This window comes from Ursus maritimus, unplaced genomic scaffold (genome assembly GCF_017311325.1).
Source record: "Ursus maritimus isolate PB19 unplaced genomic scaffold, ASM1731132v1 scaffold_10, whole genome shotgun sequence".
NCBI lineage: Eukaryota > Metazoa > Chordata > Mammalia > Carnivora > Ursidae > Ursus > Ursus maritimus.
In genome coordinates, this window is record NW_024423344.1 from 66331168 (window position 1) to 66357787 (window position 26620).

The 26620-nt window shown below is 42.2% G+C and overlaps 1 protein-coding gene across 1 annotated transcript in view; it reads left to right on the forward strand.

Moving 5' to 3' along the window:
* Nucleotides 1-26620, forward strand: part of MBNL2 (muscleblind like splicing regulator 2) — a 155151-nt gene that overhangs the window by 102289 nt on the left and 26242 nt on the right. Inside the window, exons 4-8 of the mRNA XM_040623938.1 lie at nt 8385-8585; nt 11335-11527; nt 11951-12012; nt 18629-18782; nt 26189-26224. Coding sequence (XP_040479872.1) covers nt 8385-8585; nt 11335-11527; nt 11951-12012; nt 18629-18782; nt 26189-26224 — 646 coding nt within the window. The remainder of the gene's footprint in view (nt 1-8384; nt 8586-11334; nt 11528-11950; nt 12013-18628; nt 18783-26188; nt 26225-26620) is intronic.

Consider the following 26620-nt stretch of genomic DNA (forward strand, 5'->3'; position numbering starts at 1 on the left):
GACAGGTGGTGAGGCCACAACCCAGAGACTGCCAACAGCCACCAGAAGACAGAAGAGAAGAGGAATAGATTTCTTCCCTGGAGCCTCCAGAGGGAGCACAAAGTGCCAGTACCTTGATTTGGGCCCGGTGACACTGATTTCAGACGTCTGGACTTCAGGACAATGCAAGGATAAATTTGTATTTTATCAGTTGCCAAGTTTGTGGGAATTTGTCAGACCGGCCACAAGAAGCGAATAACATGCGGGAACTGCTTAAGACAAATACATTGATGAACGCAGAGTAGCAAGTGCCACTCCATTTTCAGGTTTCCTTCTAGGCTAATCTTCTCTAAAGAACTACGGATATTTTTTCCACTCCCTCCTAACTTCTATCCATCCTAAACCTAGTCTCTGATTATCTCACCAGTGACCTCCATATTGCAAAACCAGTGATCTCTTTTGCCCTCATTGTGTTCGTTTGACCTCCCAGCCATATTCAGCCCACGTAATCAACCTTTCCTTTGTGGAATGCTCCTTCCGCTCTAATCTGTCTTCCTCCTCGGGAAAAGGCTGGAAATGTTGCCCGTTGTGTTCCTCTACCATATGTGGGTAGAGACTATTGTACATGGACATTCCTGGCACTGGATATTTCCTTCATCATCTCATCCATTCCCATGGCTGTAAATCATCTGTAAGCTGAGAACTCCCCAATATATGTTTCCAGTCCTCTCCTCAGAGCCCCAAGTATGCATATCTAACTTCCTGCTGGGCTCATCTTTAAATTGCTCACAGGAACTTGATGTGTTCAAGCCCAAATGTTCTATTTCAGTAAATGCAACCAGCAGTTTCAAAACCAAAATTAAGCAGATTCTCTCACATCCAGGCCATCAGCAAGTCCTGTCATTTCAAGTCTTGTTTCCTTCTTTACCTTACCAAACCCTCACCTGAGCCTCCATCGATCTTTTATTCAAATATTTCCTTTCTAATCTATCAATTTCCACTCTTGCTTTATTCCAGTGTATTCTGCATACAGCAACCAGAGAAATATTTGTAACACATAAAGTCATCATATCACTCCCTTACTTAAAACCCATCAGTGCTCTCCCATTTCATTAGAGACAAAGCCTAAATATGTAACCATGGCTATGCTCTAGGAAGTCATCTGTGGTCTGGTCCCCACCAGCTCACCAACACATCATGGGCCACTCTTTCTGTATTCACTGGAACCAAACTGAACTTTCAGTTCTGTGAACACACAAAGCTCTTGCTTGCCTCATGGTCTTTGTTCTTGCTGAAAATATCCTACTGTTCTTCACATATTAACTTCATCTTATCCAGAAGGACTCCAAATCCATCCTCTGTGACCCACCACCAATCTCCATCAATACCAGTGAGGCCTCCTCATTTCTGCTTATCCATAAAAATAAATTGTAATTTTGTTTGTTCTTTCCTATTATGGTTCAAGTTCAATAAGTGTGCATACAGTGGCCTGGTTCAGTGCCTGTACCAAAAAGTCCTTACTGAGTGAAAGAAAACACAAATCATTCTTCCCTCTTATAACTCTTCTGTCTCAAATTCACCATACTTTAAAAGTACCCTTCAGTTTTTCCTCCTGGCAGGTTTTCTCTCCCCAATTCCTAACAGGATATAAAAGTAATTCTTCTTTTCCTTTCCTTCCTCGCACACTGCATCCCCACCCAACACACAGCCTTCGTGTGTACACTCAAGATAGAGAAGTGGGTGGTTAGCACTAATACATGAGTTTAGTAAATTGCAGGATACAAAATCAATACACAGAAATCTGTCATCTTTCTATACACTAATAATGAACTATTAGAAAATTTAAGAAAAAAATCCCATTTACAACTGCATCAAAAAGAATAAAATACCTAGGAATAAATTTAACCAAGGAGTAAAAGGTCTATACACTGAAAATTATAAGATACTGATGAAAAAAAACTGAAGAAGAGATAAATAAGTGGAAAGATAGTCCATGTTCATGGATTGGGAGGATTAATATTATTAAAATAGCCATACTACCCAAACTGATCTACAGATTCAAATAATTCCTATCAAAATTCCAATGGCATTTTTCACAGAACTAGAACAAATAATCCTAAAATTTTTATGGAACCACAAAAGACCCTGAATAGCAAAAGAAATCTTGAGAAAGAAGAGCAAAGCTGGAGGCCTCATGCTGTCTGATTTCAAACTATATTATAAAGCTATAGTAATCGAAACTGTATAGTAACGGCATAAAAACAGACACATAGATCAATATAACAGAATAGACAGCCCAGAAACAAACTCACTCATATATAGTCATTTAATTTACAATAAAGGAGCCAAGAATATATAATGGGAAAAGTCTCTTCAATAAATAATACAGAGAAAACCGGGCAGCTACATGCAAAAGAAGGAAACTGGACCACTATCTTATGACATGCACGCAAAAATTAACTCAAAATGGATTAAAGACTTGAGTGTAAGATCTGAAACCATTAAACTCCTTTCTTAAAAGAAAACATAGGTGGTGACATCAGTCTTGGTGATGATTTTTGGGATTTGATAACAAAAGCAAAGGCAACAAAAGCAAAAATCAACAAGTGGGACTGCTTCAAACTAAAAAGCTTCTGCCCAGCAAAAGAAACCATCGGCAAAATGAAAAGGCAACCTATGGAATGGAAGACAATATTTGCAAATCATATATCTGATAAGGGGTTAACATCCAAAATATAGTAAGAATTCATACACAGAATAGCAAACAAGCAAACAAAATCCTCTGCCCATTTAAAAAATGGGCAGAAGATCTGAATAGACATTTTTCCAAAGAAGACATACGGATGGCATACAGGTCGTGAAAAGCTACTCAACAGCACTCATCATCAGGGAAATGCAAATAAAGATGACTATAAGATATCACCTCTCGCGGCACCTGGTTAAGCGTCAGATTCTTGGTTTCGGCTCAGGTCATGATGTCAGGGTCGTGACACAGAGCCCTGCGTTGGGCTCCATGCTCAGTGGGGAGTCTACTTGAAGATCCTCTCCCTCTGCCCCTCCCCCGATTCAGGCATATGCGCACGCATGCTCTCTCTCTCAAATAAATAAGCCTCAAAAAAAGAAAAAAAAAGAGAGAGAGAGAGAGATCACTTCATGTCTGTTAGAATGGTGTTATCAAAAAGATAAGAGGTAACAAGTGTGGCCAGGATGTGGAGAAAAGAAAATCCAAGCATTGGGAATTGGTGCAGTCACTGTGGAAAACAGTAGAGGTTTCTCAAAAAATTAAAAATAGAAATACCATATGATTCATCAGTTCCACTTCTGGGTATTTATCCAAAAAAAATGAAAACACTAACTTGAGAAGATATCTGCACCCTTATGTTCACTGCAGCATTATTTACAATAGCCAAGCTATGGAAACAACCCAAGCGTCTGTCAGTGAACGCATGGATAAAGAAGATGTGTATATATACAATGAAATATCATTCAGTCATTAAAAAAATGAAATCTTGCCATTTGCAACAATGTGAATGGACCACAAGGGCATTATATTAAGTGAAATAAGTCAGACAGAAAAAACAAATACTATATGATCTCCCTTATACATAGAATAAAACAAAACAAAACAAAACCAAGCTCATAGATACAGATAGAAAGATTGGTGGTTGCCAGAGGCAGGAGCAGGGGGCTGGCAAAATGGGTAGAGGGGGTCATAAGGTACAATTTTCCAGTTATTAAAAAAAAGTAATTCATGGGGATGGTAATATTCAGCATGGGGACTACAGTTAAGAATAGAGTGTTGCATAGTTGAAAATTGCTAAGAGAGTAAATCTTAAATGTTCTCATCACAGGAAGGCAAATTCTGTACGTCCATATGGTGATGGATGTCAATGACTTACTGTGGGGGTCATTTCACAATATATACAAATACCGATCATTACGTTACACATCTGAAACTAATGCAATGTTGCATGTCCGTTATGCCTCAATTAAAAACAGAAAAAGATAAAGAAGTGGGGGTGGGTAGCCCTTAGTAGGATAGAGATTTAAGAGCCTAAACAACCCAGTCCTCAGGGACAAGGTCTTGCATTGGGTATTCTGCCTTCCAGAGAAGCTTCTGGAAATAAAGAGAGGAAGCTTAAGGGATGCCATGTTTTAAGGCTTTCAGTTTGAATGTCGAATACCTACCCTTTGAAGTCAAAGCTTTCTAAATGTATGAACTCTCACGCTCCTGTTTTAAAAAGTCAATTGACTAAATTTCAGAGCCATATAATACCTCAGGCCACTTAGTCATTACTGCTCAGCACTGGTCCTTCCTTGCCACTACAAGGTAGCAAAGAATGCGTGCTGAATGTGTGTGTGTGTGTGTGTGTGTGTGTGTGTGTGTGTGTGTGTGTCTATGCGTGTGAGAGAGAGACAGAGAGATCTTTGAACCTGGATCTACTGGTACTGAGAAAGAAGACTAGAGCGTGAGAAGCTAAAGAGAGAAACACAGGCATGTGGACTGAAACACAGAGATTAGAAATAGCAAGGCCAGCATTTCAGAAGCCATTTTCGTCCAGAAGATGCCATAGCTTCGTCTTCTGGCCTTTCCAGCTGCAGCTAGTTCTGAGAGATGATCAAGGACCCAATGGATCCCATGTCAGACAGCCTGGCAGCAGGCCTTGTGCAGAAACCACGGGGCCCAGCCTCCCAGACACGAGCTGATGTGGCCCCGGGGACCAGAATCATTCGGGGGTGCTGCTTTTCTCTTAGCTGCAGCTAAGAACTGAATTCAGGTGCGAGGACGTGGTGTCAAGCCTGGACTCTACCTGGGGAGTACAACTTGAATCCGGGACCTGGGATCCACTTTCCAGGGCAGCGTCACTCCACACCACTGTTCGGAGCAGTTACCAACAAAATCTAGGGAGTGCAGAGGAGTGGAAATAGCCCCGACTGGGAGTCAGGAGTCCTGGGTGCTTTGCCCTGACTCTGGGTCAGCAGCATCGACCTTGCATAACCCATTTGGTCTCTACTCTAAATTGCTTTCACCTGTAAGTTCTCACAGCCACCCTTGCCCTTCACGGATAGTGAGAAGGTTAAAGAAGACAATGTGAGAGCGGTTTGAACACTGGGAACCCTTCGGAAGCATAAGGTATTACTGTCAACGGTAATTATAATAGAGTGCCCATCTCTGAAGATGACCGTAACTTTACTTTTTACTCATCACCTTCGATGAAAAACACTCTGTATTAAAGAGAGAGAAAATATCCAATTGAATCTATCTTCCTAAGACCTATAAACTTTTAACTTTCAGCTACACACGAAAGAATGTATTTTCCCAGCCCATATTTCAAAAAAGAGAAGACATTTGCTATCATTTAATAATCATTAAGAGAGTTTTACCTCTATTATCACAGTACTATGCTGATTATATTCCTGTTATAGAAGCAGTGGGCCATTTGGGGGAAAAACTTTATTAATGCTGGCTTTTACACTACCGATGATAGCTGTTATTTACTGAGTTCTGACCATGAGAAGTGGGGGAGAAATGACACCTGGTTTGGCCCAACTCTTTAAGCTAAGCTTCAGGTTTTATGTCCCGTCTGCTGTTGAGAAAACTAAACCCCAGGGAGTTTAACTCACTGCCCGGCATCTCTGGATTTGAATTTAGATCACTCTCAGTCTAGAATCTGTGGTTTTGTTTTTGAATAATACTCTCTCCGAGCCGTGTTAGAGCTATCATTAGTAAAACAAACTGCAACATTCAATTTAGATCATTAAATGAGATGAACAGGTAACTCACATTTTGGAAAGCACGATCTTCCTAATCGTAATAGATTTGTTGATAGGAGAAAAGGTTTCAGGAAATGAGTTCTGAGGTTCTGACATCCTAGTGACAGTCAAGGGACAAGCTGTGTTTATGTCACCCCCCTGACCCTGGCTTCAAATGATCCACGGGAAGGAGGGTTGGGAATTTGCTGCTACAGAAAGTCAAAACGGGGGGTGTGGGGGAGGGATCTTTTCTTTCAGTGTCTACTTTGATAATTGGTCTCTGGGTTAAATTACACATTTTGTACAAGTGTTTTATTTTTTATTTTTTTAAGATTTTATTTATTTATTCGACAGAGATAGAGACAGCCAGTGAGAGAGGGAACACAAGCAGGGGGAGTGGGAGAGGAAGAAGCAGGCTCATAGCAGAAGAGCCTGATGTGGGGCTCGATCCCAGATCGCCGGGATCACGCCCTGAGCCGAAGGCAGACGCTTAACCGCTATGCCACCCAGGCGCCCCACAAGTGTTTTATTTTTTTAATTTATTATAATAATATTTTTTATTATATTATGTTAGTCACCATATAGTACATCCCTGGTTTTTGATGTAAAGTTCGATGATTCATTAGTTGCGTATAACACCCAGTGCACCATGCAATACGTGCCCTCCTTCCTACCCATCACCAGCCTATCCCATTCCCCCACCCCCTCCCTTCTGAAGCCCTCAGTTTGTTTCTCAGAGTCCATAGTCTTTTAATACTTACTTTCACTCTTCATCTATGACAGTGGTCCCCAAACTGGGCCACACATCAAATCATGTAGTAAATTTTTTAAATGCAAATTTCAAGGGCAGGGGCCTTGAGTCTGACCTATTGAGTCTGTCCATATCTCTATGTAAGAAGTTCCCTGCAGGCATTTCTGATAGAGCTAGTTTTTTGAATCACCGATCTGTTGTGATTTATGACCTTTCAAGGTTGATATTTTTTAAATTCTAGCATTATATAGTCATACCATTTAAATCACTTGGCTTTCTCTCAAGAGCGCTAACGTATAAAACCTATAGTTCCTGAAAACCACAACTTTCTATAATTATGGCTCAAATGGGTTGAAACTGGAAAACATACACATAGAAAATTTTGGAAAGAAAAAATCCTAACAGCCATCTATTTCCCATGTTGAGACCTCATGTTGCAACTCTGTCCCAAAGTGAATTTTATGTCTGAGCCATAAAGATCTAAGAGCCCCTTGTGGGAGGGCTACAGCAGCGCTTGCAGACCATCAGAATCACCTCTTGTGGCCCCCAGCCACTCCTGTAAAGACTTCCAGACTCTCTGAGAGCTCCCTGCACGGACTATCAATATTTCACTGTTTTCTAACATGAGCATTCGTAAGAGATATTTTTCCGTTATTGCTGTCAACAAAAAATTTGTTTAATAAACATAGATTGTTATTTTTCCCATATGTTCAACAACTCATTCAGAGCCATAAATAGAAAACAAGAATGTTACTCACAATGTATAAATAGCGAAGTATCGTGACAGGACCAATGGCATGGTTCAGTATTAGAAAATGGCATTAACACGTGATTGCAAATATCTGCAAACTGGTCTTAAAAATAAAGATGTTAAAAGCCATCCATTAACTAAAAACGCAAGCAACCAACCAAAAGCGTTCAGGTACGATTCGGTGTAAAATTTATTCTCAGAAAAGTCTTCAGCATCTTTAATTGTTAACCTTGGTTCTAGAAGAGTGAGGCAAAATTTCTTGTTCTTTTATATTATTTCCTTTCTGAGAGGCGTATTTTTAGGTGGGGATTTGAAAAATAATCAGCCCATTAGCCCCTTAGTATATTTCTTCTTGTCTGTGGACAGGGAGTGCAGTGATAGAGGAGTTTAAACAAGGTAGGGTATGCCTGGATCACTGCTGTGTTGATTTTGACCTAGGAAACCAAACCAATTTTAACGGCCAGTTGAAAAATTGGCCAATTGAAAAGTTCTTGCTCTTCCACCCAACCTTTTAGGAAGGGAAGTTTGGATCTAGACATGGTTGAGCTGGACCATGAGATAGCAGGTGTCTATGAACATTGCCTATGAACGTTGGGTACGTGCATGCTAGTGATGGACTATGGGAACATGCTGTCCGAGCAAATACAGCCCCAAATAATCCCTGCTTTTTGAGAATGTACAAACTCGATCAACTGGAAAATCAGGCACTATTCAAGGTTTTTCTTTATTCATTTCCTTTTTGAGATCCGTGGAGGAGAAATTAAAGATTTTGAGTCAGCATTCCATAGGTTTTCCTCCCTAACACTCAGTGTTTGGAGTGATGAGCAATTAATTACAGTGGCGAATTATTATCTTCTTTTCTCGAGAATGCCTTCCTAGAAAGAAAAGTTTAACCTGTTTGCTGTCATTCAGTTTCTATGATGTTTTCCTGTGGATTTTTGTGTGGTTTTAGGAAGACGGGATCTATACGGATTTCATTTTTGTTAAACAAAACAAAATGGAAATTTAATGAACTTTCGCAGATAATGATTTATGCACACAAGGAGTCTTATCTATGATGAGTGAGTTTTGCTGAAATGACACTTGCGGGTGATTTTTTAAAGTTTTATTCTAAAGGAATCTTTGTCCTGTGTTGTCTTCCTTTAACAGCCCACTTTTCCTGTAGGTCCCGCCATAGGGACAAACACGGCGATTAGCTTTGCTCCTTACTTAGCACCTGTAACCCCTGGAGTTGGGTTAGTCCCAACGGAAATTCTACCCACCACACCTGTTATTGTTCCTGGAAGTCCACCCGTCACTGTCCCGGGCTCAACTGCAACTCAGAAACTTCTCAGGACTGACAAACTGGAGGTACTTCAATTATATTTGTGGTTTGAGATGCATTTGTGGCAGGCATGTACTTCTATGTAAGTGAACGCTTGTAAGATATTCAGTCTTGCAAAACAGCCACGTGCACGCACACGCGTGTGTACAACATTCATCTAAAAGCCATGCATTCGTAATTCTATGGTTTCAATTTAAGGCAGCGAATAAAGGAAATGAGTCTGTAGGAAAAGAATTAGCTTAGTACAAACAAAATTCACCCGTGGGGAATGTGTGTTCAGGGGCACAATATTTAACAACCAGCGGAACTATGAATCAATCACTGTGCAGGCCATAGGGATGGCTCCTGAAGGCCTCCAGATGCTGGACATTAACCTTGGATGGATCCCGGAAAGACCTGAGAATGGGCAAGTCAGAGGCCCAGCAGTCAGGGCAACGGGGGATACTTGGGGGCAGGGGTAGGAGTCGGTAGAACTATGACTGTTGACCACTTGGTATGATCATATTTCAATATTTTAAGAACTAGTATGGTTATGTTGGTATGTTCCAGAATATCAGCCCTGGTCGTATTGTTGGTAAACAGGGGAACTAGAAGCTGGGCAAATTTAGGTATCAACTGGGGTATTTTCTTTAACTTAAGTTCAAGTGGTCTATAAAACTCAAGAAAACAAGTTCATATATTTATAGAATATAATTCTTAAGTCATGAGTCAAGCCAATATTCTCTTTAATCAGAGTTAGAAGATTTATCTCGACTATATCCTGTGATATTTAATAGAGCATTTTACACAGGTATGTAAAGATTCTGATACATTTTTCAATGAGCTCCTTTAATTCCATTATGCATTAAAGCTGTGAGGTGATGCATGTATGGTTAGGGTGTATACTGTGCTTTATGTTAGATCACTGGAGAATGTTCTTTCAATGTGCATTTGTTTAAATATTTACCCAATAAAAAAATTTAAAGAAATATTTACCGGATAAATCTTGAGGGCAATAAAACGGTGCTGCCTGATTTCAGCTTCAGTCTGGAGTTTACGGGTCCCAAAATGAAAAGACTATTTCCTAACACGGCTGTTTTGATCTATCCAGCCTGTGAAGATAGAACAGACCTTTCCTGGTCTGGAAAAGTGTTTGGGGCTCCACCTGCTGGACCCGTGGAGCTTTAGCGTTTGATTCCTGAGTGTGTGGTTTAGAAAACAAATTAAATCAGCTGAGTTGGGAACAAATTGTCCTCCCCTACAGGACTAGTAGACAAAGACACTGAAAAATAATTTCCAGCGACTTTAGCAGGGCGGCTTGCAGTTCATTTCAAACCAGGAACGAAGCCGGCCGCACACAGATACCCTTGGTAAACGCTCGATGGCTGTCTGCACCTCGGAACGCAGTCTCAGACCAGAAGATTGCATTCAGAGAGCAGGGCTGACTCAGAATTGATGGGAACACCTAAGTAATTTTTATTTTGTACATTTTATGAACTAAAGATGGAATACTGGCTTATATCCAAAGCAGGAGGAAAGAAGGAGCGATTTTGTGACTTACCTGTTTACCCTTCAAACCCTCTTGGCCACTGGTCTGTGAAACTGTATTTTGCAAGCACCTTTGACTTTCACAAGGCTTGACTGTCACGTCAGTGACCCATCACATGACATCACTGATGGTCGAGATGCCAACCACCACTTCAACATACTGACTTTGGAACTAGAGCCGAAAAGGGAAAATAACTTATAATTTTATGATTTATTCTGCCCTGCTAATGATATTTTATAAAATATCAGTAGTACGTCTATTTATTATCCATGTCATGTTATGTTGTTGATATTCAAGACAGAATTAAGAATACTCTTGAAATTCTAAAGAAAACTTTCTTTACATAGTAAACTTTTGATCCACCAGAACTCTTAGAGGATGGAGCATTCTGGTTACTTGAGACTTCAGGATAACGAAGGATTAAGGACCAAAAAAAAGCAACGGCAACACATCAGCACTTCAAACTCTATTCCTACTTCCCTCCACTTATTTCTCTCTTTTTTATCTTTTCTTTTTGTCTTTGCTGTCAAAAATAACAACAAAGTGACCTTAAATGCAAGTTTCAATGTCTTAGATATGGTAGTACTGACTTATGTTTATAAGTGTAAGTTATCTGTGCAGAGCAGGGGAGACCTGGGGGAAACAGGAGTTTCCAGATTCACCCCACCCACTTCCCATCCTCCGCGGAGGAACAAGTCTGTTTCCCCCAATTCTTTCTGGACTTGTACAGCTATGCCCTGGGGGTTTGGTGTGTGACGAAACTATCCCTCCATGCAAAAAAACTATGGCATCCCAGAGTTGTCAGGGTAGAAGAGTTGGGTATGGATATAGATCTCCAAATTCTATACTATTACGTAGTTACATATACACAGATATTGTGTCCTAATTATTATATATAAAGTAGATACAGAGATATGCACGTTACCCAGAGAGAAATGGAGGCTTTGTTGATTTTCGCGATTTTAGCCCAACTGCAGACTTTTGACTTATTTTCTCAATACAGAGTCTCACTCCAGAAAAGAGGGGGAAGCAAAACTCACATTAGTTTGTCAGGGACTCTGGTTGAGTTCTGGACAATCAAATTTTTATCGAAATGGCACAAAAGCCACCATTAAAAGAAAGGAAAAGCATTTATTCCTTTGTAAAAAAAAATTTTTAACCTAAATGGCTGCGCTGGCGGAGGTGGTCGCCGGGGGCGGCCTCGGGGCTTCCCTCCGCATCGTCTGCTCTTGTTCCCCTTGTCCTAGGTATGCAGGGAGTTCCAGCGAGGAAACTGTGCCCGGGGGGAGACCGACTGCCGCTTTGCACACCCCGCAGACAGCACCATGATCGACACAAACGACAACACCGTAACCGTTTGTATGGATTACATAAAGGGGCGTTGCATGAGGGAGAAATGCAAATATTTTCACCCTCCTGCACGTGCACAACGAACGCACAGTGTTGCATAGGGGCCAAGCGAGCGGTGGCGGCTGAGGTCTTGCACCGGACCCGAGCCAGTCATAGTAGAGTGAGGGCGCGCCCGCCTTACTGCTTCCTCCGCCGGGCCGGGGAGCCGCGGGGCGCCCGCGGGATTCCGCCGCTCCCCCCGCCCCCCACAGTCGGGAACTAGGGAAGGCTGCCATTCCTGCTGCTCCGCTGCCTAAGTTCTGTTGTTGTTCTCCCCGTTTCGTTTCGTTTTCGTTTCGTTTCCCCCTCCTTCCCTTCCTCAGCACAATAAGTAAATCCCTCAGGCGCAGGGCACCCCGGCGAGCCGCCAGCCCCCCTGCCCCTGCTGCGAGCCTGGCCCCGGGGCTGCTGCCCAGGGCTCCTCCTCCTCCGGGCGGGCGCCGGGCCTGGGGCCACCGGGATGGGGGGCCCCAGAGCTCCGGCGAGGGAAATTGAGCGCTGCCGCTGAGCCCCGAGCAGCGGCGCTTCGGAGCGCAGCCCCCCGGAGGCGAGAGGCCAGCAACAGGTGACCATAGGCGACTGGCGCTTCCCCACTCCTGTTTCCCCCTTTCCTTCAAACATTCTCCCCCTAAATGAAATTGTGTACGCAACACCAAGTCATGAGACAGATGAAAATGGAGCTGTACTGACTGGTGCTTTGAAGAAAAGGGGGGGGGGCTGTAACCCAGCCTGGAGTCCCTGAGTCACTGTAATGTCCCTTAGAGACCAGCTGTGGCAGCCTCCTCCCCCTCCCCCCTCCTCCACCCCCGCCTCATCCACCCCCTCCTCCTCACCTCCTCCCCCTTTCCCCCTTCCTCTTCCTCTTTCTCCTCCTCTTCTTCCTCCTCCTCTTCCTCTTCTTCCTTCTCATCTTTGGGGAAATCTATTACAGCTCCAGAGTCTCAGGCCCCACCCCAGAACTTTGGGATCAGAATTCTAGTTTTAAAACAACCTCAGATCTTTTGTATACACATGAACAGTTGACAAGCACCTGCCCAGAGCCCTGGTTCTCAAACCTAGCTGTATTTTGGAATTACCTGAAGGGGCTTGAAAGGTTCCAACATCAGTCGCTTCCCCCCAAATTTCTTATTTTATTGGTCTGGGTGTGGCCTGGGCAGTGGCCTTTCTTGCAAAATCTCATGGGATTCCAGTGTGCAGCACAGTCTGAGAACCATCACACTGGGTTGTAGAAATTGCTCATTACTTTGTTTTAAGGTGAGATCTCTGGTTTATCAGAAGCCTATTATAATATATGCGAGACACAGTGCATTCATTCATTCATTCATTCACTGACTCATTCAAAACACACATTGAGACCTGCCATGCAATAGACACTTGTCGGGAACATCCAGAAACTAGCGGGTTTTCTTGCCCTCGAGGAGCTTGCACTTGAGTGAGAGTGCTCCTCGGTGATGACGGAAACGCATGATGGGGTCCAGCGGGGACTCAGTGGGCCGTCCCTCCTTAGAAGAGACAGAGAGGACTTTAAAACACAATCTTCTAACTACAGTACAGAGAAATACTCCCCCTGTTTTGTTCTAGTTAAAGAGCGGTTTGCAAAACTGTAATTGGGAATGGATCTGGGGGAGGGGAGGAGCGGATCTTGAACACAAAGTAAGTTTGGGGTTCCAGATCCAGTAATGAGAATACAAAGGAGTACATCGGTTACTTAATGCTGATGAGAAAGGAACTCTTAGTGAGCAAGGGAGGTTTCTTATACATTTCTCCAGTGTGGAGTCTGTCTGACCACCCTCTTACTGAGGATCTCATCCTGTGAGAAGTAAAACTGTTTTCACTGTAATCATTATTTCAGGTCAACCTAAATTAAGTGATTGTTAGGCACAAAACACACGTTTTTTCCACTGCGTTGACGTTGTAAGTCATAACTGGGTACCAAGGATAGCCCCAAGGTTAGTCAGGACTCCGGCTGCAAGAGACAAAAACCCAACTGTGGGAGCTTAAATTAAAAAGTTGGACTTCCTGTGGTGCCCTCCAAAGGGAGGCAAAGTCAAGTAGAGATTAGGGGTGCCCAGATCCAGAAACTGGAAAACCAGTAGATCTCCCTTTTTTTTCCTCTCTCCGCTTCTCTTGCCATATCAGCTCCATCTTCTAAGACCAGGCTCTCCAGTGCAACCCTGACACGGTTCTAGACGTGTGTGCGGCACATTCTTGTGTCTTTTGCCAGGAGAGAAAACAGCACCTTCTACAGCGGTTCTAATTAGAAAAAAACCTAAAAAACAGTTAAACATCATTCTGGTGGCTGTCCTCATGGTTGGACTAATAGCGTTCCATGATTGGCTCAGCTTGGGTCACAGTAGCCGTCTCTGGCCACCGGGGGAGGAGATGAGGTTCTGGGGGTGTGAAAAAAATTCATCCCTGTACCTCAAATACCTGTTGCTACAACAAAACACTGGTACTAATTGTGACCAGAGAGCTGAGCCCTGAATTTCTCTGAGCCTTGATTGTATCTGCCGGTTTATGGAAGTACCTGTTCTGACACCCACAATCAGTATATCCGTCAATCACCGAAGGAACAGTGCAGCCCGGATAGGTCAGTGGTGGGCGATGGGGAGAAGGGAAGAAATGGCCATTGACACAAACATGTCACTCCTCAACCTGATATTGTGAGGCCAAGCCTGTAGCCCTCTGGGAGCTGCCATGTGCCTTCCCCCACCTTTGCACGTCACACTCATCAAGGCGCGTGGATGTTACTGCCATGGGTGTCAGTATAGTTAGTTACCATAGTTCCTGGGACTGTCATACTGTGCCCAAATTTGGAGTTCTGATATTTCAGGGGATCTTGCAACATCGTCAAAGACAACCCAAAGGAATACAGTTTCAGAACAAAAGCCAGCTTCTTTCTGACAATGACATGAAAATTATTGAATCTGTCATGTCTCTTTAGCTGAAGTGAGAGGCTCATTTGAACCAGCCTCGATGCAGTTGGATAAAGTCAAAGTGTTCTTCCTCTAGCGGCAAGATTACTCGATACACTGAAGAAAACCCTCTTATTTTATTTCCTTATTTAAAAGAACAAATGGGAGTGATGATTACAGTCAGAAGATATTAGTACTCCATTCGCCTGGGCTCCCTATCCCAACACAAAGAATTTCTGTCATGCAGTTTGTATTATTGTCCGGGATTTCCCTCTTTTGATTAATTGGACCCTGAAAATGCACTTAAAGCTCTGATTCCAGAAAAGGAGCCATTTATTTCCTTTAGAGCCCGACTCTTTTACAATACGTTTCAAAACGTGAGCATCATCCTTGCCAGATATTTTTTTTTAATGCAAAAATAAGCCAGACAGGAGCTTCTCTTTGGTCATTTTCACACAAAGGGTGTCTGAACTTCAATCAAGCAGTCTTCCTTCACACGCTCCACAATGGGCCTACACAGATTCCTATTTTGTAAAAGGAAGCAGGACCAGCTGCCATCAGCTAGAGAAGTTTCAATTGTCCAAGAAATCACGTAAAGGAACTTTGAATTCCATCCTATTTGTCCACATCCCTTTCTTCCACATTAAAACGGCAACTCTGATGATTGTCGTCAGGATTTTCTGACGGCTCAGATTTGGTCTTTGCCCCTAAGCTGGCATGGGCCCTTGGTTTGCACGCCTTGATTCGCAGTTGGATTGTTCTTTGACCCAGAGAAAGGAAAACCCCGTTGCGTGTGCACAGACCTGCAGGTGGCCCAGAGAGGTCAGCCAGAATGGGTGCCGTGACCGACACAGAGCAGAGGCTCAACGAAAGAGAACCTCTTTCTCTGCTTAGGTGCCTAAGGAAGTTCCCAAGACCCAGCAGGCTCAGTTATCTCTCAGGTCTAGTCTAAGCCTGAATACCTTTCAGTGTAGCTAAACAGACGCCAACAGTCCAATCGTATTCTCTAAAACAGAGTATCTCTGTACTACAAAATCATATTATAATGTGATTCTTAATCCACGCAGATTTTTTTAAAATGCACTCTACACATGTGGTTCAAAGCATGAGGTGTGCAAGATCCTGATAGGTATGCTCCGCCCTCCAAAAACCTTAGGCTTCCTTGAAAAGACACAGCATTTGCGTCTAGGAAAGATAACTTCTCCACCATATGCAGTGGGAGAAAACGAGATGCTGTTGTTGTCCAGCTCAGTGGAGAGCTCTCGGTTTCTTCACATTCCTAGGTTATTCTCATTTCTATGGACATTAAGCTTCATCAATCTAAGATCAGAAAAAAGAATATTAACCTTCCAGGTGATTATCCTAGGGAGAAATATTTAATATTTCTTTTCCTACTCGGAGACTTCATTAAACGCTGCTTTGTTAAATCGAAATTTTGCTCATAAATACCAGCCTTTGGAGACATAATCAGTCTTCCAATTAGCACGGCAGACAAAATCAACCCAACGGTAGATTTGCTCTGGAACTCCTGAGGACTGGAAAAGTGAGGAGAACTGAGTCCAGAAGGTTGAGGCCAAAATGATTCCGGGTTGGTGTTCTCAGTGCACTCTGGGAGAACAGGCTATGCAGCCTTTTGTAGTTAGCAAAGATTAATTTCAGCATCAAGAAAGGCATTATTTAGCAATCTAAAAACTCTACAGCAACCGAAGATTTTAAAGGAACATGGAGTCATGGGAGTTACCTAATGGGGAACTTATATCTGAAGAAAGAATACCCATTACAAAGCAGCCGTCTTATTGTGGGGCTCTCTGGGTTTTAAAAATGTTGCAATCCTACTTTCAGAACACTGATTTCGTATTATTTGATGGCCTTTCTCAACACTGCCTTATAAAACATTTCTCTGTTGACTGTTCTAAATCCCTTCGCTGCCTTCAGTCCTTTCCCTACCCACTTTATTTCTACCCCCCCCATCTTTACCTTACCTCCTGTCATCTCTATACTTTTGATCCTGAATCATCAAATGATGACGAAAAGCCCGTGATTTGCAATGGAAAATGTCATTAATTGTTTCCCATTTTGAGAGTTTAGTACTATCCTGTTTTATTTCAAATGCCATGGTTCCAACTCAGAACTTTAGAACATTTTGTATTGATTACACAAACCTTAGGGATTTACCTACTGTGCTACACATAGAAAAGGGGTATTTCATTTTTTATTTGCATTGGAGCTATTCCTTTGATTTTTTTTTTCACAGAATTCCATCATAGAATTTTTCCATCTTTTACAGCAATTATCAAGGAATAGGAAAATTTTTTTTTACTGTGGTGAAGATTCAATCAATCTTTGTTATTATTTCAGCTGTTTAAATGAGACTACCTGCCCCGAAGTACGGTTATAAGTTAAAAACATTATTTTACATCTAATATTTCAAGCAGTCCTTTGCTGGTTTTTTGTTTTTTGTTTTTTGTTTTTTGTTTTTTTTTTTTAGCTGTTTGCTATTTTTAGCTGTTGTTCTAGCTGAGAGTTCCACTTCTCATTAGCTGGGTTGGTCACTGATTATAACTAAAAGTACACACAGAATTATTAAATATAAATGATTCTGCTAGCTGAGAACACGAAATACCTTTTTCAAGGGTATTTTCTTAGCGTAATCCGGTAAGTTGATTGAGATAAACTGAATTATAATTTCAAATGTAGTGGAACACAGAATGGATGATAAGTTAGTCGGTAGAAACAGTGTAATGGATGGAGAGTGGGAAATTTGAGAAACTTACCCTTCAAATTCAAAACTTGTTAAGTTTGGAACCTGCTCCCGCATTACCAGATTCACGCTAGCAGACTGAAGGGAAGAATTGAGACAATTATCCACATGATTCAGACAAAAATTAAGATCCAAACCCAAACAGTTTTGCCTCAATAATATTGTGTTTGAATATTTTTTTGCCTGAATTTCTTGTCTCAGTTTGCCACTTCATTTTGTTAGGCTAGATCTTCATTAAAAATGACTTTGACAAAAGTTGAAGATAATATCTTTTTTTTTTTTTTTTTGACTCGGATCTTATACTTAGCGCATTGGTTACTTTACATTCGAAAACTAACTTATCAGAAGTTCTTCAGTCCTATGGCCCTTGAAAGTTTTGCATTTTTTTCTGAAGCAATATAAAAAATGCTTATGGTATGTATGCAAGCTGCTGTTTTAATTAACTTTCCTGAATTTCAAACATCTATATTTTACTCTCTTATATGCTTTTAACTAAGGTATAGTAGATGCATTTTTGCTTCGATACTAATTTAAGGTGTAATATTCATTTCTTTAGAGAACATTTTTGTTGTTGTGCATGCCTAGTGTTTTGTACGTTGTATATTGCATTCAGAATATTTTTTTCCTTCTCACCTATCCACAATGCAATGCCGTTCCCATGATGCACCTCTGCTTGCTGTTTACCTGTATGTTAATTCGCTTGAATCCCATTGGCCCACTGCCATCATGTGCTCGCTGCCTGTTATTAAAAGACTCAGTCGACTGCCAAAGCAATGAAGCGACCTCTCGAAGCATCTGTAGACCTGGTACTTTGACCTTTCACCTTTCGCTTTGCATGTAGCTTTTCAGAGAACCATCTGAGATTTGTATTACTTGTAAAATTGGTTGCAAACAATCATTATTAATAATTAATGGAGGAAATTCAATAAGGTGTTTAGTCATCTCATTTTCATACGTAATTTGTGAAATAAATTAATCCTAACAAATTTTAATACCTTTTCCAAAAGAGTGAAGCAAATTTAAATTACTTGCCTCGGAAAATTCTCCTTATAATTCTTATTAACCTTTAAATCCAAGCAATTGCCATTTAGTTAATGAAGAGAATAGGTATTAATAATAACACAAATGCTTCTCCCCCCCTTAGAATAGTTTAACTCATTTTTAAAAGCTGAAGCCATTTTTTTTCTTTTCTTTTTTCTTTTTTTTTCTTTTCTTTTTGTTTTTTTTGGTGTTGCTTGATAGTTTTTCTTTTCCTTAGTTGAGATGCTACCGTTTTGGGTTACAGAAGTCATGCTTTCGCTCTCAATAACAAATTCTCACTCATTCGACATTGCCGCTGTTTAAATTAAGGTGCATGGCGGAGGCATCTCCTTAGCTGTCATTTTGAAAAAGAATGTTGTAGTTGATGATCTCTGTGGACCCTGGAGGCGTGGTTACTTTGAGTTATACATGTCTTATCCAATTCTTTACTTCTAGGCCTTTCCTCCTGGTGCTCTTCATCCTTTACCAAAGAGACAAGCACTTGAAAAAAGCAACGGTGCCAGCACGGTCTTCAACCCCAGCGTCTTGCACTACCAGCAGGCTCTCAGCAGTGCGCAGCTGCAGCAGCACACGGCGTTTATTCCGACAGGTGCGTGCCCTGACAGTGCCGAGTCCTGTGTCCGTGTGCCCTTCCGGTCATGTGCTTTCTTCTCATTCCTTTCAGCTGTTCGGTGGCATCTAGTTTGCTTGTAAAGGTACAGTCAATGCAGCCTGAGACTCAGCACTGTCCTAGCTACTGAGCTATATTGACTTTGCTTGGAATGATAGCTGAAGGCTGCTAGGATTCTAAAGCCAAATATTTTGTAGTGAAGTGACAGGCTGAACCCATGAGAAGCAGACAAGCAGTGAGGCCTTTCAGTTCCTCGTATTTACACACGCTGTGTAAAATTGTTTACGTCAACGAGACCTTTTATGTGTGACAATTGAAATTTGTCATTAACCCTGAATGACCTAAAAATAGCAATTCCAGTGAATACTAACCTTTTTTTCCTATTTCTATTCAGAGCACTAAAAAAAAAAAAAAAGAAAGAAAAAGACAAGGCTATTCAAATTAAAGCAATCCTCTACTCATGTTTTACATCCATCCTCTCTCTCGCCATCCTTCTCAACTTCACCAAGTGCACCAATAGCGCTCTTATCCTCAGTTTCTAAGCCAATGCCTGATAACAGTAGCTGCTGAGGTCCATTAACTGTATCTTTCCGCTAAGAGATGAATTCTGTTAATCACAGGATCTCAAGCTTAGAGGATTCTTCGTGATCTCCTCATGCAGGCGATTGTTTTACAGATGACAAAACTGAGGCCCCCTAAATGGGAGGTGACTTCCCAAGGTGGCACAAAGAGCCGGCACCTAGTGTCCCTGTGACCAGTCCCACGTCCCATGACATGACACCACCCAGCTTCCACACATGGAGTCACAGAATTCTCCCTTAGAGCTTGGCAGACATAAAACCTCAGATAGAAGTGAAGGAACAAAAGCGTAATGCGTGGCAACCCTCCCCCTTTTCTTACCCACCTCCCTGACCACAGACCGACGTACACCATATACAAACACAGAGTCACCTTAAATGGATTGTGGTTTTGACTTTTTGGTCTGCATAGAAGCAGGGATAATAGCCTCAAAATAAATAAAACCTTCCTAGTATTCAAAAAAAAAAAAAGAAAGAAAGAACCAGAGAGTGACTTACGCTGTCATGAGGAGACTGTCCGTTCGTTCTTAGTTCTCAAGTCCAAATTTTCATCCCGTGAGAGTGACTCGAAGGTAAATATAGGCGAACAACAATTTTATCACAAAGACCTTGTTGGTCCTAAGCTACGTGGTTGGACGTTTTGGGTCTATCATCCATCTCTAAATCCTGTAGCTGATCAGGAATTAACATGGGAGGGAGTCGAAGAGGTATTTCTGTGGTTTTCTTTGTACAAAAGCTACACCTTGAAAACAATGATCAACCTGTTAACAATATTTATTATAGTAAGCATGTAAATTATGTAAGCAAAATGGTTCTTAGTGTTTAGTTTTCATATTTCACTCCTGCTCTTCTCTTAAGTAGACCTGCAGACCTGTAGCGTGAGTCTCTACGTCAGCACTTACGGGGGCTGCCCTCCTGTTCTGTTAGAACCTTAGCTAGTGACATTTCAGAGCAGGTATGTAGCACAGCAGGACTTGTACTTGTAACCCACTGGCTATAACATGGGTGTAAAATAATTTCTAGTAGGTAAACTTACCTTGAGGTCTTAAATGATTTCCTTAAGCATCTGCTTTTATAGACCTCGTCACTAGATATCTTAGGAGAAAAAATTAGGGAGGAATGTACTGAGGGGGTAGAACATAAAAGGACAAGTCTGTTTCTGGAGACTGGGTAACAATTTCACTACCATTTCCTGGCACTGCCTTTGAAACCTTGGACCTAAGTCGTGTGGAAGTCTGAAGGCCTTTAACTCGTATTTAGGACTTCAGTGCAATAATGACAGCTCTGTTAAATCACTGCAAGAATCCTCATTTTAAAATATTTCACCTGGAAACCATTTAAAGACTTCCAAAGCAAGAATGGATAACATCCCTTATGCAGTGACCCCGGTTATTGTTGATGGAATGATGGGATTGAGGACCGGGAGGCTGTCCTGGCTGCCGTTGTTGTGCACTTCCGCCCCCTGCTGGATTCTTTAAAAACTGTCCCAGTGTGTCGGGCAACCCTCAGTTGTGTGGACTTTCAGAGCCCAAAAGTGGGTCCTGGCCCACTTCATTCTGTGAATTACAAATGTTTCCATCTGTAACATGATATCAATATCCTAGTGAACAGCTATGTGGCTCTCGTGCTCTGCAATGGTATTTCAACTTCTAAGAAGTTTTCACATGTTTTTCTTAAATGATGAAAGAGAAAATAATTCAATCAAAAGCAAGTTAGCGTGATCGTTCCCCCACTTAAATCCCTGACGGAAATCTCTGTTTATTTTGGCTCTAGTTTTTATTTCGGGCTTTCTTTCTCATAAACCACGTTTTCAACTCAATTTTAAAACAGTAATGATAATCATTCTTTGTTAATTACTGTTGTCTTAAATCTCTGCAAATTAAGTGACGATGTTCAAAAATCGTTCTTGTGACTTGGTAGATGGTGGGCCCGTTATTTTTAAAGTGACAGATTTTGATTTTTCTGTAAGTACTTTCTATCAACAATGATCGTATATATGAAACACAGAGCATCTCACGTGTTCCTGGAGGTTAGCCTTTACTGAAAGGCCATTCGGAGTGAAATTCTGGGGTGGTTTTTTTTAAGATCCCTAATTTTTCTTTTTTTTTTTTTTTCACTGAGGTGTAACCGGCATACCACATGTATTAGTTACAGGCATATGACATAATGGGTCAATATTTGCAGACACGGTGACCTGAGCATCCCAGTCAAGCCACCTGCCATCTGTTCCCCACATGAAGTTTTTGATATCTCACGAAAACTCCCCCATGGACACCATGTGAATTTGGATTTTAGGAATCCTGCCTCCAGGGTGTGGAGCTAGGAATACAAAACATTGTGCAACATATGGGATTCTTCTCCAAAGCCATGCTCATATAATTATCACCTTGGTTGATGTCCTAGCACGTTTGTAGTGCGTGAGACTTTTCATTTTCTCCTTTTTTGATAGGGATTATTTTAATCTAGGAGTTAATACTTTTTCTTTGCTACGTTAGGCCAGTGGCAGAAACACACACACTCACAAAAAGAGCAGGGTAATAATTCTCGGCATTTCTCGGACAGGTTTATTGTGTTACCGTAAGTGTTCTCCTAGGCATTGTCTCACTATTCTTCGAGATAGTTCTGCCAGGGGCAGGCATAATTATTTGCATTTTGCAGATGGAAAAACTGAGGCTGCGTGTCTATGCTGCAGAGTGGAATGTATAATTCGTGGAATTATCCAGAGCATCCTGACTCACAGATTCTAGAGTTGAAATATTTGTGCAACCGCAGCAGAGAACAGATGAGAAGTCTTTGTTGATAGAATTAGTGCCCTAGTGAAATGCTTCAGCTGGTCGGAACAGAAAGACCCACCGAGTCCCTCTCTGATTTATTTCATTATATTGGATGTACAGAATACATAGAACAAGGAAAAGCACTAGTATAAATATTGCCTAATGATTCGAAACCATAAGGTTACATAAGGTCATCTATCACACACCTTGGTGAAAGATTTCGCAGCGCTTAGTGGAAAGTGGACCTGTATAACCACAGCGAAATTTATCTGCCTCCCTTAATTCGGCAAACAGTTCTTGAACACAGAGTAAGTTCTGGGCTCCAGATCCAGTAATGAGAAGACAAAGGAGTTCAGAACTGGGGAAAAACCAATACAGTGCCGAGCGTTAAGGGCCCCTTGGGGTGCGAGCAAAGCCACTTGCCAGTGCAGACAGAAGTAGTGTCTGGGCCATCAGCAGGTGCGGTGGGGGTGGGGACAGAGGACACGGAGAAAGAAGCGACTGTCTGAAGGAGAAGACATTAGCTTAGGACTTTGAAAGGAAGATTTTACCAGTAGCGGAACAGCATCCCAGGCAGGGGGAGACAGTCTAGGTTGGGGAGAGCGTAGTTGAGGGATCGCGAGTTGTTCGTTGTAGCCGCAGTGCAAAGTACTTACGGGATAGGAAGAGGGTGCAGAGGCAGAAAAGACGAGGAGCAGAGTCCGGCACTGAGCCAGATGGCCACGCACAGCCAGAGCCAAGCGTCTCCAATGTTCATATCACTTTTAGACCATAGAGAGAGAGAGGCTCATCAAACAAATCTGGTCGAGCGATTCAGCCACGTCCTGAACTGAAGCTCAGGTGACAGGTTTAGTCCCCGCTCAGTGTGGCCGTAGGAGCTGCTGGTGGTGGTTTGCGACCCTGTGACATTCGCAGCCATGACCCAGGAAGGCTGTCCAAGACATCCCCCACCCTCCACCACAGCACTGGAATGAAGAGAAGAGCAGAATTCGTGTAGGGAGGACTTTGAATCCAGCCACGGTTCGCTTCCAAATGAAGTCATTGACAATTCAATACATTTTAGGAACCAGCTGCTCCCAATACACTCGCTAATGATCGAGAACCCTCATTCATCTGATTGACCACCTACTGCGTGCCCCGGAGACTTAGACACGAATCCCGTCCTCCCAGAGTTGACAGGAGAGGAGGAGAGACGGATGTTCAATAATGCCCATATAAATATATAACTTAAATGCTTTATAAGGCCAATGAGTGAAAAAGGAGAGTTCAGTAAGCTTGAAAATAGTAAACTGATTAAAATGGCGGATGGAGATAAGTAAAAGAACAATCGAACGGTTTTCCAAAGAAGTGATACGCACCTTGAGACCAGGAAGGTGAAAAGAGGGGGCGAAGATTATTCCAGGCAGAGGGGACAGCTCGTGGGAAGCCCAAAATGAGGACAAAAGTGTGACGTGTTCAATTCAAAGAAATGAAAGGCTAATCAGCCTGGGTCATGGTGCTCCCCCCCCCCCCCCCGCCACCCCCGACAGGGGTATGGAATGAGCAGGGGAGATAGAGAGTGGACCGTAGGGGGCCTTTATGCTAAAGGCAATGAAAAGACAGTGAATCATTTCCAGCAGAGAAGTGAACAGACCTGTATTTAGAAAGGTGAAGAGTGGAGAGGATTAGGCAGGGGACAGAAGGCAAGCAGGAAGACCAGTTAGGATGTCATGACATGGCCCAGCCTAGAGACAATGGCGATCAGGACCGGAGGAGTGGCATAGAGATGTACAGACAGACCAATATAAGATGCACTTTAGAAACAAGACTGCTTCGGCTTATTGGTGAGCTGGAGCAGGGAATTTCAAGAGGGAAGGTAGATGCATAAATTTGGAAGCCTTGAGCTTATAGATAGTATGTATGTCCGTATGCATGTATGTATTTTTAAAGATTTTCTTTCTTTCTTTCTTTCTTTCTTTCTTTCTTTCTCTCTCTCTCTCTCTCTCTCTCTCTCTCTCTTTCTTTCTTTCTTTGAGAGAGTGAGAGAGAGCCTGAGGAGGGGGAGAGGAAAATGGAGTGGGAGAGGCAGACTTCCCCACTGAGCAGGGAGCCCTACACGGGGCTCGATCCCAGGACCTCGGGATCATGACCTGAGCCGAAGGCAGACGCTTAACGGACTGAGCCACCCAGGCGCCCTTATAGATAGTGTTTAAATCCTGGATTGAATGATATGCCCAGAAAAATAGTAGATGAAGAGGAACAAGAACTGAGTCCTGAAAACCTCCAGCATATAGAGTGTGTGTGTGTCTATGTGTGTGCGGGGGAGGGGCGGGAGGGGGTATCAGAAAATGCAAGGGAAAAGAGTGGTTTATTACAGAGGGAGTGGCCAAGTGCTGAATGTTACCAAGACTCACAATAGATGAAGATGGAAGAGCTCCTACTAATGGCAGAAATAGGGAGTTCTTGAGGACAGTAGCAGATGGAGTAGAGACCTGACTATGGAAGTCAACTTGGAGAGGATTAAAGAGTAAGTGGGGTCAAGGCAGTGAGAATTTATGAACAGGCAACTGCCTAGAAGTTTATGAGGATTAGAAAGATAGGGCTGGAGAAAGAGAAGGATTTTCAGGTGTGTGTGTGTGTGTGTGTGTGTGTGTGTGTGTGTGTGTAAAGTCAGATTCATTAGCACACATTTGCTGAAGAATCCAGTAATAACCCAGCTAAATAACCTCTGTTCCTGACTGGTTAGCATCAGCCTGACCAAGATGTAGATCAAGCAGAAAGTATCCCTCTGATGTGGACAGTTCAGCAGAGACAACAAAGGTCTACACATCTCAGACTCTTCCCCCGGTATCTCAGAAGGCAGTTCTAAACCCCTAAGTGGGTACACCCATTTGTTAAAGAGACTTTTCATTCATTCATTAAAAACGAATGCTCTGTCACCCCCGTGACACCCCGTCTTCAGATATATAATCCTTGTATTATCTTGATTTTTATTCTAAGGAACTGAACTGGAAGTAGATAATTTGTTTTTTCAGTACTCTACCACATACATTTCTCTTCAGGGTCAGAGTTTTCGGATTCAGGTACATTCATAAGGCCATCCGCAGGGAAGGCAGCTATTTCCCTGGAGGGATTGAAATCTTCCCTCCCGCTCACCCTCTGCCCCCTCCCTCCTCTGGACACCAACCTGAGATTTCCTAGGAGTTTTGCCAAAGAGCTCCCTCAGGGATCACCTAATAGCAGCCGTGACACAGTAGCTAGGCCTGGTCCTAAGTCGGCCCCCATTCGGCACTGTTTTGCCTCTATGCTCTTTGGGCTTTATTGCTAGGCACCGTTCCCTTATCATGATGAATCTTGTAGCAGAAAATAGATCACGTACACATCCAGGTCATTTTGTCATAAGAACGGTCAGTCTTCCTAGGCTGTAGGGCTTCCAGGCAATAATCGAAAATTCACCTGACCTGCCAGCCTTTGATTTGGAGGATACGGAATCTTAGTTACTGTTTTGATTTTCACATTGTTTTTGACACGAAACAAGCAAACAAGCAAACTTGTAAAGCAATGAGGTCAGTGTAATCTAGTGAATACAAAACCCCGACCTAGATTTAGGAATGAAATTCTATTTCTAGCCTTACCCTCGACCCACACTATGCATGACCTTGGAGTAGTTACTATGCCTCAGATTTTTCATCTGTAAAATACCCATTTCCTACCTTGGAGGATTACCTCGATGATGTCTGTAAAATACTTGGAGGTCTTAGAGGAAGGACACTCTCGACATTGTCACATGTCATTCTTAGAAGAATCATGTTGATGGATCCGAGTAAAAAGCGTGAAAAGTATGGAAGGAGTGAGCTTTGAGTAATATTGGCTTCCAACAAGTCAGAGATACTTGTGTCAGTACTAAAAATGTGAATAACTCTAAAAGACTGTGTTAACTAACCCTACTGATTTCTGGTTGTGCTTCAATCTCACTTTGAATGTTAACTCTAAACCGCTAACCTGTTTCTTTCCCTTTATTCACTTTTTCCACCCACCATTGCATGACATGCAGGGTCAGTTTTGTGCATGACACCCGCTACCAGTATTGGTAGGTTTCAACCTTTTTTTATTTGTCTTTTATATTATGTACAGTACCTTCACTTGCTTGAAATTTATTTCAGAGATGGTAGAAATGCTCTAGGAAATGGTAGATCTGAAGGCTTTATTTGGCTTTAGAGTTAATGTATAGGTTTTTAAAATGTACTTGTATTATTTAAGAAAATGATCGTTTTAATGTGACGAGAATAACCACTGTGCTAAAACAACCACTGCAAGACATAAAACCACAAGTACTGCTTTTTAATGATCTGTATTTTGTTTCTCTTTATAGTTTATGTGGTTTAGCGTAAGAGGGAAAAAAAAGCTGACTTTATCAGAAAGGCAGGCTAATTCATCAATGTTTTAAAGTTTCATAGCGGTGTGCCTTTATCTCCTCTTTGCTGTG